Source organism: Odocoileus virginianus, chromosome 17 (genome assembly GCF_023699985.2).
Source record: "Odocoileus virginianus isolate 20LAN1187 ecotype Illinois chromosome 17, Ovbor_1.2, whole genome shotgun sequence".
Taxonomy (NCBI): domain Eukaryota; kingdom Metazoa; phylum Chordata; class Mammalia; order Artiodactyla; family Cervidae; genus Odocoileus; species Odocoileus virginianus.
The window spans coordinates 27,245,958-27,262,295 of record NC_069690.1 but is presented as its reverse complement, the minus strand read 5'-3'; the positions used below and the strand labels follow the sequence as shown (position 1 = coordinate 27,262,295).

The following is a 16,338-nucleotide window of genomic DNA, read 5'->3' as shown; positions in this document are numbered from 1 at the left end:
AAGCAGTCTCACCTGCCCTCTTAGCTCCGGGCGCTGGGCCCACTAACCATGCTGGCCCGCCTCTCTCATGGTCTCAGGGGGCTACTCCCCAGGCCCTCCCCACGCCCCTTCTGTGCCCACGCTTGGCCCAGGACGACGGGAAGGGGCACGAATGGCCAGGCCCTCCGTTGAATCCCACCCTTCTGGGGTGAAGCAAGTGGCGGATTTTCCCATATTTTCATTTCAGCTGTTCCTGGGCATCCTGAACTTTGCACTCCAGTCTGAGGGCTCCAAAGAATGGCTGCCATGGCAACCGTTTCCATGTTTTCGTCACCAAGGGACTCAACACTCAGTGTGAACTCGGAGGAGGGGGTGGGGAGCCCTCCAGCCTGGAGCAGTGGCTGGGCTGTGTGTGTTTGACTGTGCAGACAGAGGTCACCGTGGCAACTGAGTGCCCCTCAGCTAAGCAAAGGAGGGGAGCCGCCCCCAGCATCCCCGGGAGCCCCAGCTTCCTCTCCTCAGGACTGAGCTGAATGCAGAATGAGCCTCCCCCAGGGTGCAGCTGCCGCCTGTGCGGGACCTCAGACCCCTAGCCCAGTCGCGGTGTCCCACCCTGCAGCCAGGGTGGGCTGAGGTGGCTCAACAAGGATGATGCCGAAGGCACCCCGGCTCGTACTGGTGTTACAAGCTGAACTGGGTATCGCTCCCTGCCGGTAAATTAATACACTGAAGTCCTAACCCCCAGTAACTCAGAACGTGGCAGTATTTGGAGATAAGGTCTTTTAAGAGTTAGTTAAGAGGAAGTTCGAAGGGTGGGCCCCAACCCAATATGACTGGTGTCCTCAGAAGATGAGGACACAGAGATCAGGACACAGAAATGCACGGAGGGAAGACCACGTGGAGACAGAACAAGACGACCGCCTCCAAGCCAGGGAGAGAGCCTCGGGTAACCACTCCCGACAACCCCTTGAGCCGGCACTTCCAACCGGCAAGACTGGGAGAAAGCAAATTCCTGTTGTTTGAGCCCCTCAGTGGTACTTTGTTCTGGCAGGGCCGGCAAACTCATAACCACTGGAATTGAAGACTCAGGATCCGGGGCCTCAGCTCAGGGCCAGGTGGGAGGGGAGGGCCGGATGGCCCTCCAGGCCCCGGGGGCCCATCTCTCCGCAGACCTGCAGGGATGAGGCCTGGAGACCCCTGCCCCACCTTCCCTGGTCTGCACCCCCCTCTCTCCGGGGCAGCCTGTTTCCCCAGCCTGGAGGGGGACCTGGTGGTGGACACAGCTCGATGGGGACGAAGCGCTGGTCCTACCCCAGCAGTACCCAGGCAGCAGGTGGGACGGGCCAGGGGCAGGGCAGGGGCGGGTGGTGGTAGATTCATGTGATTATGCTGGACAGAGTCCACATTTCCGCTGCCCTTGGCAACGCCTCCGCATATTACACAGCCCACCAAGTATGGGCTGCACACACAGTGCACAGGCCAAGTCCCCGCGGTGCACACACGGCTGAAAGTACTCAGAATACACATTGAAACAGTGACCTCAGGCAGACCAACTCGGCCCCCTCGGGGAGCGTGCGGGACTCAAGACAGCGCAGGGCCGCCACCACCTCTGACGCCCTGCTGGCTGGGGGCCAGGAACAACCGGCATCCCCTGGGGGCCCACGGCACCGCCCAATTGGATGGGGGCGGGGTTGCGGTGGCCAGGGGCAGCTTCTTGTCCACCCTGGGCGCATGGAAAAACTAGGCGTTGGAAAAGACCCTGATGCTGGGAAAGACTGAAGGCAGAAGAAGGGGACAGTAGAAGATGAGATGGTTGGATGGCATTACCGACTCGATGGACATGAGTTTGAGTAAACTCCAGGAGTTGGTGATGGACAGGGAAGCCTGGCATGCTGCAGTCCATGAGGTCACAAAAAGGACATGACTGAGTGACTGAACTGACTGAGGGGCACGGTCCCCAAGGCTGTGTCCCTTACACCCACATGACGCTCACTCCAGGCTAACTAGCCTCAGCCCCTGGGACGTCTAAGCTCCACGTCCATGTGCCGATGTCCTAAACTGGCCAGAAAAAGGGGCTCCAGGGAGGATTCCCCCACCCCTTATTCAGAAAGGAGACAGGTGAGATGACCCTCAGAAAGGCAGATGGTGAGATCAGGCCAGGGTAATAAGAGGCTTGCCAAGACACCCCCCACGCCTAAGAAAGAGGGAGGGTCCTGGCACTGAGCTGGGGGTGGGGGGCAGGACTCCAAAGCACAAACAAGGGAGTGGCTAAAGCAGACTGGCTGGAACAGGAGCCTGCCCCACCTGCCGGCGTCTGCCTGCTCCCAGGCTGGGCCGCAGTGCAGGCGAGCTGCACAGGTCCCACAGCTCTGCTCCTGTGCAGTCAGCTGGCCTCAGGTGTAGGGAGGAACCCCCAAGGAGACGCAGGTGAGGCTTGCTCCAGAAGGTCCCCCCGACCCATGGAAGCGGAGACCTGCAGGATGGAGCAAGTGCCCACAGGAAAAGCAGGGGAAGAGTGCGGCCCGAGAGAGCAGAGTCGGCCTCCAGGTCCCAGAGGCCAGGCTACACCTGGTCTTCTGGCCTCCGAACCCCCAGGGCCCCAGAGTTTTGCTGATGTAGCTGCAGGCAGGCTGGAACAGGGTCCCCTCAGCAACTCCAGAGCTCACGGGAGGGCCTTGCACACCAGGAGCCATCCCTAGCCACCAGGGCAGGGCATAAGAGGGCCAATCTCCCCTGCTGGCCTGAGTCTGCCGCCCAGCTACTGGGCACATGGCTGTCTGTCCCTCGGTAGAGGCCTGCCCCTGGCCCTCAAGGGCGGGCTGTGGCTCTGAGAGGGAGAGCAGAGCAGTGAGCACCAGCCCAGGGAGGCAGGGGTCAGCACCGGGCTGGTCCGAGCCATGGGGCCTCGGGCTAGGAGGCAGGCCAGGGGCCTTGTCCAGGCCCATTCGTGGCTCAGCCCAAGGCCCCCACATGTCCTTCCAGAGGCTCTCCTTCCCCGGGGCCTCCACCTCCACAGAGTCCGGGCGAGGCCGGCCACAGTGAGCTGAGAAGTGGAGCTCTGGGTCCCACCTTGAGCTCAAGCTCGTATTCCTCCAAAGGGAACCGTGCACCCCAAGGCAGCCCCTGGTTCCTTCAAAGCCTTGCTCCATCCCCAGCTCCTGCCCTGACCCTGGAGACCAAGGATGGGTCAGCTCTGGACCCTCCGAGGACCTGGCCCTGCCAGCACCTTGGACTGTCAGTGGCAGGAGGCAGCACTAGGCTGACTGCCGCCCCCCACTCACAGGTTCGGGGGATGTCTGGCTGGGGTCAAAGCCCCCAGGCAGGCCAGGTTCTAGGACCCAGCACAGCCGCTGGGTCAGCGAGGAGCACACAGTTAGTGCCAGCCCAGCCCAGATGGACGACCTGCTGGGTGGGGCCTGGGGCTGTGGCTCTGGGTGGGGGGGGCGCTTCCTCCTCCTCTCCTCACCAGCTTGGGACACCTCTGCACAGAGGCTTCCTGCCTCCTGGAGGTCTACTCGATTTATGGGCTGCTCAGATGGGGGTCCCAAGGGGCTTCCCAGCAGCTGTCCCTCCCAAGGAGGCTTGGGTGGTCAGCCCCGGCCTTCCCCACCCCACCGTGCCCTCCTGATGGGCCAGGCCAGCTCGGGACCCATCTGCCTCCAAGACGGCGGCCAGGACGAAGGGGGGAAGGACACCAGCCCCGCAGAAGCCATTAAAAGCACGCGGCCCCATAAATCTCCCGGTATGGAAAGCGTGTCAGGAGCTGCAGCTGCTCTCATAAAGCACAGCTCTGACCACATGTTTCCCAGCACCACCACCTCCCCCCACCCCGCCCTGTGAAGGTCAGCAGTCAAGCAGGGCCAGCCTTGTTCTTGGAGATGCTAACCTGCGGCAGGGGCGGGCGAGCGGAAGGGGTGTGGGTGGGGTGTCACAGCAGCCCCCCCAGTTTTCATCCCAACAGGTGGAGGGCTGGAGGTGCGCTGTGGTCAGAAAAACCCCGGGGCTGCCACCTCCTGCCACACCCACCAAGGCCCCACCTCAGACCTGGAATAAAATGGGGACCCCCCAGCTTGGGGTTAGGGAAGGTTCCATCCTCCCTGCCCTCAGCAGAAGTAACAGTGCAACCCTTTCTCTCAGACCAACACAGAGGCGGCCTCAGTTTCCCCTGCCAGGTCCTAGTGCTTTTAGGCTCTGTTCTTGGGAAGCGAGAGGGGTGCGGGGGCCTGAGGTGAGCCGACTGCCCGGGGCTACCTGGAGGAGGGGACATCAGGAGATCTGGGTTCAGAAAACCAGACTCTGGGGATGCTAGGGGCCCGGATCCCCAGGGAGACGGCCTGGCACCCCCAGCCCACAGGTGAGACGAGCTCAGGAGATTGGCCACCCTTGTCTGCAAGAGGCTCAGGCAGGACAGTGGACTCGGGCCTGGCCCTACACCCCCCAAAGCTGCCCCCCTCCCCATCAGAAGGAACTGTAACAGCCCAGCCCACCCCCTCACAGCACAGCCCCAGCTGTCAGTGTGATCCGGAGGACAGCGGAAACCCGCCCCCTGCCCCCCAGGGCCTCACACAGCCTCAGGAGATGCCCCACCACCCACACCTTCCCCCTAGGCTGGCCGCTGCAGCCCCACCCACCCAGCACACACACAGGGCAACAGTGGGGCGCTCCCTGCCTGCCGTAAGGTCCCCCAGGTCGGTTCCCATCATCACTGGGGCTCCAGCCTCTGGGGGAAGAGGCAGGCACGAGAGTCGGTCCCCATGCCTCAGGGCTCACATCCTGGCTGCAGATGCCTACCTGCTCCTCAGAGGGGCCCACCTAAGAGCCCCCCACCACCAGTCCTGCCACAGTCACCTCGAGCAAACCCCACTGCACGAAGCAGCGCCCCCACCCCAGGCTGCCCCCTGGCCACGCCCAGGACGCTGTGTGGAGAGCCCTGTCCTGGAGGGTGGGCGTCCAGCAGGGACTTGAGTCCCTGGTCACCCTGTGAACACCACACTCGCTCAGCTCCTAAAAATCAAACCACCCTCGAAGGACGGAACGTGGAACGACACCCAGAGAAAGGGCCTTGTTGCCTGAAACAGGGACCAAAGCAGATCCTGACCAGAGCTTTGCCAGGGGAGGAGCCCACCCTGGGGGTGACCCTTAGGAGCCTTTGAGAAACTACTGTTTTTAAGGCCTCAGCTGCCTCCCCGCAGGTAACCCAGGCTGCTCAGAGGGTGTGCACCCCCGGGGCGCACCCCCTCCCATCGCAGCCTGGGCTTCGCACAAGCAGGTAGAGCAGCAGGCGGGGGTGGACCCCAGGAACAGCAATGGTGCTGGGGTCCTCGTGCCAAGGCTCTGATCCCAGGGAAGGGGGGCGTCAAGGCTCACGAGATCCATCCCCCCTGGGGAGAGCTGTCCATCCCAGCCCTGCCTGGGGGGCGGGGGGCGGAGGGACACGCTCTGTGAGCCTGGACACGGGTCACTGGGGAGTGGGGAGAAGTCAAGTGCTGCCTGTCTGTAGGGGAAGCCGGCTGGTGTCCCCAGGCACCTTGGACAGATCTCCACCTTTCCCCACCCCCACCCTGACCCTCGGTCTCCTCATCTGTGAAATGGGAGGAGACATCTTTCATTAGGTGCCCTTCCCTACCCACACCTCCCTCCTAAAAACAGGATGTTCAGAGGAAAGGAAGCGCCAGGCCTCAGCTGGTGGCAGCCGTGGGGGCGGCTGCAGTGGGCGCCTAGGCTCTGGGCCCTGTCCGTGAGGAGGGGAGTTGCTGTGGCCGGCAGTACTGTGCCCACTCCCACCCCCACGGCACATGGCAGGAGGCCCCGGCCAGTGCAGCGCCCTGCGGGCTCAGGGTCTTCTTGTTGAGTTGTCCCTGGGGCCTGCTGCCTGCCCAGCCCAACCCAGTGGTCAACCCGCATTCTGCGACCTCAGGCTGACTCATGCCGACCCAGCTCCACATCTGGCCTCCATATGGGGCTGGCACTCCAAGGGGGGAGGTCACATCTGGCTGGGGAAATCGGAGGATCCCCAGGGGGCCAGTGACCCGCGCCCCGGGTAAGGGTCAGCGAGCCTCTGACACTCCATGCCACGTGCTGCTGGCTGGGCTGTGTCCGACTCTCCAAGCGGGGACAGTACTGGGGCAGGGTGGAGAGGACTGGTCTCTCCCAGCCATCACCACCAGCTGCCACCCAGACCCGGCCAACCACCCTCGGGGACAGCCCCCAGGGTGCTCCTCTAACATCTGTACCCCCACTCCAAGCCCTGAAGTCACAGTCTGCTGCAGACATGGGAACCTGGCCCCCAGAACAGGGTTGATAACCTGCCCCATGTTCTGCCTTTGAAGGGATTGACCCTGATCAGGAACAGCCACTGACCCCAAGGTCAAGAAGAGGAAGGGCAGGGGGTGTGAAGAGGGGGAGAGGCCATCATTTGCCAAGAGGCCCCGTGTCCCTCACGAGGCCTCCCCATCACCCCGCTCATCTCATCCCTGGCCTAAGTAGAGGCGCCCACTCTAATCTACGCCAGCTCCACGGGCATTTGCAGTCCCTCCACCACCAGCATCATCTCCACTGCTAGCTCGGTCTCGTCCTTCCTCCATCATGGAGCTGCCCGTGACCTCCCTCCTCTGCCACACAGCCAAGCCCACCACTGAGTGGTCATACCCACCCTGCCTCTGCCAGAATCACCGACATCCTCACCCATCATCTTGGCTCCATCGTCTCCAACAGCCCCCCCCCAATGGTGACAATCACCCCAGCACCACAGTGACCACTCCTGCTGTTCCCCCGCAGAAACGCCTTTGTGGCTTATCAGGAGTGAGAGAGTCAGGGGTCCCATGGGGGGAACCAGCCCTTGACCCTCAAGCGGGGGCAGCACCCATTCTGTTGACAAAGACTTGGCATCCTGACATGGGGGGGTGCAGGCAGGGCACATAAAGATCTCAGGCCTCAGGGGCCCCAGTCTTGGGCATGCTCCTTATCTTGCTGAGTCTTAGCATCCCATCGGCCAGAAGAAAAGGCCTTCCCCTCCTTAGGTGTTTTTGAGGACTCACCCAGGGTGAGAATGAAGACTGTGAGGTGCCCATCCAGGGCCTGCAGAGGAGGAACAGTCACCAGCTTGACAAGGCCTCATCTCTGGGGTTTCTGCTGCCCCAGGAGAGACAAGGTATCAATACTTGGCGGAGGAGGGGTCCACTTAGGTCCCCAAGCTCTCCTCTGCTGCAGGCCCATAAGACAGCACATGTGTGCACACACACAAACACACACACACACACAGCCTCACAAACCCAGTTCCTCCCTACAGATGCCAAGAGGACTTCCTCTTCAAGCTGTTATCCTCAGAAATCATCCTTGAGGGATGGCGGGAGGAAGGCGCGAGACCGATCATCTCATGAAAAGCATTCTGATTTTTCCATCCGTTGGTGCCAAAATGTCTTTCAACAAAGGGGGTGACTAATAGACATTTCTGGGAACGAATCATTTTTCCAAGAACTGGCAAAAGTGAGATGATCTCACCTTTCAGAATACGGGCTGTCTGTCCTCTCCCTCCGCCTCTGAATCCCAGGGAAGCAGAGGTGGGTGGCAGCCCGCTGTGTGCCAGTGTGAGTGGGGCTGGCTCTCTGGTGGCCTCTGAGTGGCTTCTGCACGTGGACATGAACCCTCACCAGCCTCCCTGCCTCCCTGGCCTCCGCCCCTGCACCCCCATGTGCCCCCTCCTCCCATCTCCCCAGCCTGCTCCTGTCTCTGTGTTCAGACACTTTGCTCCCTCTGCCTGGGAGCCTTGCCTTGCCCAGTGAGCACCGACTACCTGGGCTGCCTCCTCCAGGAAGCCTTCCCTCCACACCCTCTCTCTGGAGGATGGGCCAGGTCCCGCTTACGCCCACTGCAGACTAGACCCTGGCCAAGGAGTCTGTGATCTAGACTGGATGGGGAGGGTGGCGTGACAGGGGCAGGCTGGCCCCCCTTCCATGTGACTCGGGGGGTAGAAGCTGAGGGGTGTCTTGGCCTGAAGTCACTGTCACGAGGAGGCCTTTCCCAACAACCCCCCAGTAAATGCCCAGGGACACATCATCCGGCCATCCTGTCTCCACAGACCGAGGTTCTGGAGCCCGGGCTTCCAGGTAAATGAGCCACAGGGCCAGTGACTGCAGAAGGGATGGACAGGCTCTGCCCATGTGGGAGCTGCTGAGCGCATGCAGGCTTCATGGTGAATGCTCATGGGTGCACACATCTCCACGCACTCACTGGGAGCGCTCTACACAAAAGAAGGGCCCCTCTCGGCTAGGTTTTCCTGAAAAGTTGACGGGAAATGCTACTACACTCGAAAGTAATAAAAAACACCCATTTTTGTGCATAACTGCCCCACCCTGAGCCTGCCCACGAGTGCCTTCTCAGCATTTGCAAGGTGAGCCGATTCCCCTAGAGGGCAACAGAGGGCTGAGGTGGCCCGGGACAGGGGGCCAGCGATGACAGTGGGCGCCATGAGCCCCTCCTTGTTCCCTGGAGATGGCACAGCAGGGCCGCCCTCCTGCCATACCTGGAAGGACAGCGCATCCCTTCATCCACCTCCACTGGCCAGACCAGGAAACTGAGGCCCAGCCTGGTTCACAGCCACACAGCAAACGTGGAGTCTTCCTCAGGTTCTGTGGCCAGTGGCCCTTCCCTACCTACAGATGGGAATGGAACTGCCATCTTTCCGGTCCTAGGGTTTCTCCAGACCAGAAAGGCACGGGGCTTGGCCCTCAGGCCTCGCCGACCCCAATTCCTGCTTGCTTCGTGTGGCACCCACCCCCACCTGCTGGGCCCTCTCTCACTGGGAACATGGGCAGGACCAGCGGACCCCAGCCAGCCCAGGCCACTGCTCCAGCCGCCTGCACACTGGCCACCGCCCAGGTCAGCGGAGACCCAGAGCCCGGTGTTCCGGCCGCACAATGTCAAGAATCTCCCGAGCCGGCCTCAGAGGAGGAAGGGGGCCTGGGGCTGCCCTTCACTGGTTCCCACCCCACCCACCCTGCTGAGGTTCTAATTAGCAGCTTCTGGAACATCCCAGCGCCCTAGCTGGAAAGCTGCAAAGTGGAGGAAATGCGTTTCCTAATTGGCTCCCCACAGGGGTGTCAGTCAGAGACGGGGTGGGGATTATGCAGCCCCCTCCCTGACCCTCCTGGGCCACCCCCCACCCCCCGCCCTGCTCCAGGCCAGTCAGTTCCCCCTCCTCCTGCTCACCTGGCCCAGATCTGCGGGTGTGGAAGGGACCCCTCCTCCAGGGACCCAGCCAGGCGCGCAGAGCCCAGAGGGAGACCTGGCCCCCGGCCTCGGAGCAAGGCCTGCAGCTGCGGCCCGGCTGCCCCTGCCCAGCCATCCCTGGATACCACTCACTCGGCCCTCCACAAGCCTCTCCCAGTCCGCGCCCCGCCCCCGCCTGCTGGGGTCTCCCTCCCCAGAAGCCCCTGCAACCCCTCTCTGGACACTTCCTTGTCCTGCCTCCTGCCTGAACACACAGGCCTGGGTGTCGAGCTGGGTGGGCTGCTCCCCAACTCTCAGGTAACCCCAAGAGTGTCATGGACAATGCTGGGGACCCTTTGGGGGATGGGCGGAGCAGCACCAGTCCGGACCTCCAGGCCAGAGTGTGGGGATGAGGACCTTAAAGGCGGGATGAGGGCACCACGCTCCAGACCTCGTCAGCACCCTGAGGGGGCACCCCGCTTCTCTCCTGACTCTGTGGCTCCTCAAATCTTGCCCGGCAGCAGAAATGTGGACACCTGGGCAGTGGGCTGGCAGCAGTGTGGGGCCAGGAGCCGGGGTGGCCGTGGTGAAGTCTGGGAAGACCTGGGTTCGATCCCTGGGTTGGGAAGAGCCCCTGAAGAATGGCTATCTACTCCAGTATTCTGGCCTGGAGAATTCCATGGACTGTATAGTCCATGGGGTCACAAAGAGTTGGACACAACTGAGCGACTTTCACTTTCTTGGTTTTGGGATGGATGGGGTCCAGGGGATAAACGTGATGAGGGGGCAGGAGGGAGGCTGGGGCTCTGCTGGGCCAGTCAGCCAGCTGGACTGGGGCCCCACCTAGAACACCAGCTTCCCTCGGACAATCCAGGCGGAAGTCGAGGGCGAGGAAGGGAGGACTGACTCAGGGAGCAAAAGGCAAGAGGAGTCCAGAGACTGAGTCCCCACTCCCCACACACGGCCTTGTTGCCCAGGGTTGGGAGGGTGGCGCACAGCCAAGGCAGGGCTCAGGGAGGGCCCCCCTGGGTCCAAAACAAGAGGGAGCCAGGCCCCGTTCTGCAGAGATAGGGGCCTGCCTGCTGCCAAGGGGTGGGCAGGAGAGTCAGAGGGAGCCAAAGTGCCCCCGGAAGTATCAGGGATGGGGGAGGCAGAATTCAATGGAGGAAAAGAAGTTGGAAGGGAACAAAACAAGTCCAAGAGAACCAGGTGGAAAACGGACCCATTGGGTAATTTTAAACAGAAGTCCAATTTTCTCATTGGAGGAATAGAACAGGGGCGGTGGATAACCCTTCACAGAAAGTCTCCCCAGCATCTGTCTGCTCAAAGGATGCTCCAAACTGAAATCAAACCCACCCTTCCCCCAGGTGGCCGAGCTGCTCCTTCCTCCTGTTCTCTGGGGGGGAGGGAGATAAGGGGTGGCGGAGTGACAGGCCGGGGGTCTCCCCTGTGACCCTAGCTCTCTGGCCCTGGGCATCCGTACTTGGCCCCCAGCCCTAAGTCTGGGACACCACAGGACCTCGGGCCTTCCCCACATCCCACCTTGCCGTCCTCAGCAGATGCTGCCAGCTCGGGGTTGGGAGCACGGGGTCACCCAAGCCTCACCCCAAACCACCGGGGCCTCTGGTGGCTACTGTCACCCTGGGTCAGAGACAGCAATCCCTTTATCCTTAAATCACCCCAAAGTTTGTTTTCAAAATCAAGGTTGGCTTTTCCCACAAAAGTTACTTTGGGATACAAGTACTTTAAAGGGGCTTTTTTCAGAAATTTGCTATGGACCCAGGGCCTGGCCGCTTCGGAACAGACACACAAAACCTACCAGCTGCTCCAGTACAATCATGTACTGGGATTCCGTGTGGGATGTGTGTGCACCTACTTGTGTGCACACATGTGCCTGGGTATATGCGCACACACATGTGTGTGCACAATAAAATGAGGACGTTTTAGAAGTTCTCAGGGTTCCTTTGGGCCTCACCTTTCTCTTCCCTTTGCTAAAAGGTCCTGACCATTGTCCTCATAAAAGAAGGACACCTTGCATTTGGTTCAAGCATCTGCCCCAATAAGACCCTGAAGGCCTGGTGTCCAGGCCAGGTTACCGGAACCCCTGGGGTCTGGGAGGGACGCCATGCAGGTTGTGGACGAGGTCTCAGCACCGGGTCACTGTTCCCTCCCCAGTCCACTTCTTCCTGCCCTGCCACCTGGCTTCCAGGGGACCAGCCAGAGCCACTCTTTACCAGGAGCCCACCAAGCACCTGGCCCCATGCTGAGTGCTTCCATATGACACAGTCGGGCATCACCCCCACATGACAGACAAGGAAACCACAGCTCAGAGACACAACTGGACTCGCCCCAGATCCCTTGCAAGGCACCGACCAGGGCAGACTAGGAAAGATGGGTAGAAAACACAGGTCGCTGACCCTTCCCCAGAAGCGGCTGGGTGGTGCTAGAAGGGGCAGGGCCGCTGAGGAACAGAGCAGGCAAGACCAGGAACACCCAGCTGGAGTGGGGAGGTAGGCAGAGGGGGATGGGCAGAGTGGACTTTGGGGTCCAGGAAGCAGGGACCCAGCCTCAGCTCAAAATAGCCAGGCCCACCGGGTCAGGAGGAGGGCCCCAGAGTTGGAAAGACCAGGCCCCTGGGTGGGTGCCCAGGCTGCGGCTACCTCCTGCCGGAGTGTCGAACACCTTGGCCTCCACACTTTGGCCTCCCCAGCTCCGCCAGCAGACAGCTGGACCATCTCCTCAGAATTTCTGTTTGCCTCTCAGCTATCTGCAGACACCTGCCTGGGGGCTGTGAGGGGCCCCCTTTCTCCCGCAGGCCCCCACCCACCCTGAAGTCAGCCTTGACCCTGAGTCCCGTGAGGTCTGGCCAGCCCAGGCCTCCAGCCAGCTCAGGGACCAGAAACCACGGAGCCGGCGTCCCCCTCCCACGGGCAGAACTGACGGAAGGCGGCAGAGGAGCGCCTGACAAAGGAGAGGTGCAAGGCCCCCACCTCCAGGGCGCTGGGGTAGATGCTGCAGGGGAGACTGGCCGCTGGGATACTCATCCCGGGAAGACAGCCTGAGGTCTGCAATGCAGAGAGTCTGTGCAGACCCCAGCTCTCGACTGAAAAGGCCCTCCGTGATCCCTGAGGCTCTGGTCAAACTTCCGGTGCATCAGAATTACCAGTGAGCAGCTTAAAATGCAGATTCTTCACCCAGCCCGGTAGGTCCATTTTGTGGAGTCAACTCTCTCAAGTCGGCATTTTAAACATACCACGGAGTTCTCCCCTTTCTCCAATGCCCGGAAGACTTCTCTTTGAGTTACAGAGCCTCAGGCTGAATGCCCGTGAGTACGGATGAGGGCACCGAAGACCAGAGAGGTAAAGCGACTGATTTGCAGCCACACAGCCCCTCAGGGGGAGAGTGAAGCCCAGGAGCCCCAGTGGCCAGGATGCAGGGCCAGGGGGAGAATGCAGTCCCCACATCTGTGGCCACACACACCCCCTGCCTCTAAGGAGGAAGAGCTGGGAAATTCCCAGACACAAGATCCATCCCCCTTGGCTCCAGGCTGGTCACAGGCACTCTGGGACCAACACCCACACGGGGCCCCCTGCACCCCACTGGTCACATAGTGCCCTCCCCCTCCCCCGACAAGAGGGCTCTCACTCACCATAGTCCTTCTTGCAGTATTTTTTCATGTTTATCTTCAGCTTCCCTTTGGAGGCCTTGCAGTAGGAATCACAGTCTGCAGGAGACGGGAGAGCACAGACAAAACTTAATTAGGCGAAGAATAGGCTGGCGGTCGGGGTGGGCGGCCGCCTCCCTAAATACCCAGGGGCTGCTGATACCCACAGGCCAGGCAGCCCCGGCGGCCATTCAGGGCAGGTCTGGCCCTCTCCAGTAGTGCTGGGACAAAGAGGTCCTCGCCTGACCCACCCGCTGCTGGCCCCCCTGGCCTCTGCACGGGGATTCTGCGGGCTCCTGCATTGTGCCACCCAGGGCTTTGGAGCGCCACACAAATTCCCCCGTTCTTAAGATGCACCCGGAGCCTGATTAAAGCTGATAGAGGCCTCATTGTCGCCCCGCGCCCTGGGTCTGTGTCAGGCGCTAGCTTCCATGGCGAGCAGCCTCTGACTGGGGTCAGGCCCCAACAATACAGGTCACAGAGAAAATTAGCAGCCCATGAAGCAGGAGAAAACCCTTTTGGTGTCCACGCTACTGGAGTGTGCAAATAAAATGCCCCACGAAGAAGAGTTCAGTTCTAATGAGCCCCACCACTGCTGAGAGGCAGGGCTGCTGGGCCTGTGTCTGCAGGGTATCACTTTGGGGGCATCCCAGCGTCAGCCAGGCAGGATGTGGGGGGCCTGCTTCCCCTGGGGGTGGCCTGTGTCAGCCCAACAGAGGCAGACCTCCAACACCAGCCCCACCCGGCCCTCTCTCCACCAGCTCTTCAGTTGGAAGTGAAAGTCAAAGTTGCTCAGTCATGTCCGACTCTGCAACCCCATGGACTATACAGTCCATGGGATTCTACAGGCTAGAATACTGGAGCGGGTAGCCGTTCCCTTCTCCAGGGTATCTTCCCAACCCAGGGATCGAACCCAGGTCTCCTGCATTGCAGGTGAATTCTTTACCAGCTGAGCCACCAGGGAAGATCAAGAATACTGGAGTGGGTAGCCGATCCCTTTTCTAGGGGATCTTCCCGACCCAGGAATTGAACTGGGGTCTCCTGCACTGCAGGCGAATTCTTTACCAGATAAGGTGATACAGTTCTTTTGCCTGATCTGTGTTCACACATCAGCTGTTGGCATGATGGCCAGCCCACCATGGAGTCCCAATACATCACTCCAGCCCCCCCTGCACAACCACTCAGCACGCTGGCTCTCACTGGATTCTCACAACCCTTCTTTGACTCAAGCTGTGGGGGTTATTCCCATTCTACAGATTAGGTATCAGAGACCACCTGCCAGTGCATCCCAGACAGCTAGCAAGTCAAGGCTGGGCCTTGAACTTGGGTCTGAGATGGAAGGTCACTGTACTCGCTGGAATTGGGCTGGGTGTGTGTCCTGGCGAGGGGACTAGAAAGGTGAAGGGGAAACACACACGACTGCTCCAGAAGCAGGTGCCAGCCCCTCACACTCTAAAGGGGAAAACCCAGGCCAGGGTGGAGTAAGGAGTGATTTGTGTGGGAGCACAGGACAACAAGGCCAGACCTCCTGGGGCCCCCTGTCACCCCAAACCATCACCTAGATCTGCAGAAATATTCAGAGAGCACCCCAGAGTCAGACTTCGGTCCCATGGGAGATGGTTGCCTCCTTCGGGCTCCTGATTAAAGTTGAAAGAGTTCTATCCTGTTGCCCTGGGAGCCATGGGTCTGGCAGCTCCCTCCTGCCATTAGGGCACCCCATTAGGAACCAGTCTCAGGAAATGAGAAAAACAGCCCTTCCTGCTCCCCAGGGTGCGAGTCCTTGGACCACCCCCTGTCCATCAGCATGCCCTGCCCGGGGGCACCAGAGTCCACAGTGTCAGCCCCTCCTGCCACCTGATGGCTGCGTGGCTACTGGAGTCAGGACCTCTCAGAAGGTGGGGTGTGATGCATCCTGAGAGAGAGGCCTGCAGTCCACCAGGGACGTTGAGATGCAAGGTGACAGTGACCGAAACCCATAGTCAGTGCCACTGACACCCCCTCCCCCACCCCATGGCACCGCACCTCACTGCTGGGAAGAGCCACTCTTGGCCACGTCTCTGCCAACTCAGGGGCAGGTGATGCTCACGGCAAAGCCACTGCTGGGGCTGAACCCAGGTCAGGCACAAGTAGCTTGCGTTTCCAGCGAGCTGGCTAGAATCCCCGCCTGCTTGCTCCACTCGGGAAAGAACTGAATTGCCAGCAGTGCTGATGACGTCACTGCATGGATGGCCTTGAACCCACTCATCGCTTTTTCATTATTATTTTTTTGGCCCACATCATCAGTACTTGCATTCTGGTCAACCACCTGCCATGCCTCCTCTGTAGGGTGGAATCTCAGCAGCCCCCAGACCCCCAACTCCCATCATGGCCCTGGAGGCAGCCCCTGACAGCACACCAGCTCCTCCGAGCCTCTGGGCAGTCCCTCGAGGGAGAGACCATGACTCTCATTCTACAGGCAAGACAGTTGAGTTCAGCAAGGCACCATGGTGCTGATTCCAAGTGCGCCCTGCACTGCAGGCAGGAGGGCAGGTGGCCCCTGGGATGACCTGGCCGGGCACCTCCAGCTTCCCTTCCTCCCTTTGCTCCCTCCTGGCAGCATCTACAGCTCTTCTCTTCATAGCCAAGTACCCACCTGGGCCAGAGGCTGTTCTTGAAGTGTGTGGCATCCATTACTGCCTGATTAGATCCAGCTCTGGACCCCATGAGACCAATCACAGCCACCCTCGTGAACATCAAAAGTCCGTCACCCAATAACCACAGCCACCCACCGGCACTAACCAGGCATGCGGCACTGCTCTCAGCCCCGCCTGTGATTCTAACAGCCTGGTTCCCTACCTGGCTACACAGTGGAATGGCCCAGAAGCTTTAGGAAAACACTGATGCCTGGGTTCCCCCCAAGACATTCTGATTTCACTGGCTTAAAGGATAACCTGCGTGTCCAGATTTTTAAAGTTCCCCAGGTAAGACCAATGTGAAGTCAGTGTTAGAACCACAGTCTGAACCGTCCACAGCTGTGGGAGGTGGGACAGGGCCTCTGCACTCAAGACTTGTAAGGAGGACCCAGGCTGGAAGAGGAAAGGCTCAGAGGAGTGACTGTTGACTCAAACCAGAGTCAGAGGACCACATCGAGCCACTATGCCCTTATAGGAAATGGTGCCAGCCTCAACATGTGCAGATTTATAGCTGTATCTGGTTTGCTGTTGTTTATTTTTTGTGGATCACATGTCTTTCCTTTCTGTCAGCCAGAAATTCTCATCAGGTCAGTGTGCTTGTCGTTGTCAAAGTACCCTCGTTACTGTTGTTCAGTTCCTAAGTCGTGTCTCATCCTTTTGTGACCCCATGGACTACAGCCTGCCAGGCTCCTCTGTCCATGGGATTTTCCAGCCAAGAATACTGGTGTGGGTTGCCATCTCCTTCTCCACGGGATCTTTCCGACTCAGGGATCAAACTCACGTCTCCTGCATTGGCAGGTGAGTTCTTTGCCACTG

The 16,338-nt window shown here is 60.3% G+C and overlaps 1 protein-coding gene and 1 long non-coding RNA gene across 3 annotated transcripts in view; one reads left to right on the top strand and one right to left on the bottom strand.

Moving 5' to 3' along the window:
* Positions 1-16,338, bottom strand: part of NTN1 (netrin 1) — a 207,820-nt gene that overhangs the window by 5,146 nt on the left and 186,336 nt on the right. For both annotated transcript variants that reach the window (XM_070479086.1, XM_070479087.1), the window contains exon 6: positions 12,836-12,910. In XM_070479086.1, the coding sequence (XP_070335187.1) occupies positions 12,836-12,910 (75 nt within the window). The remainder of the gene's footprint in view (positions 1-12,835; positions 12,911-16,338) is intronic.
* On the top strand, positions 1,360-7,424 carry LOC110144179 (uncharacterized). The gene is made up of 2 exons (XR_002315821.2): positions 1,360-2,097; positions 7,268-7,424. It is a non-coding gene; the product is annotated as an uncharacterized lncRNA (long non-coding RNA).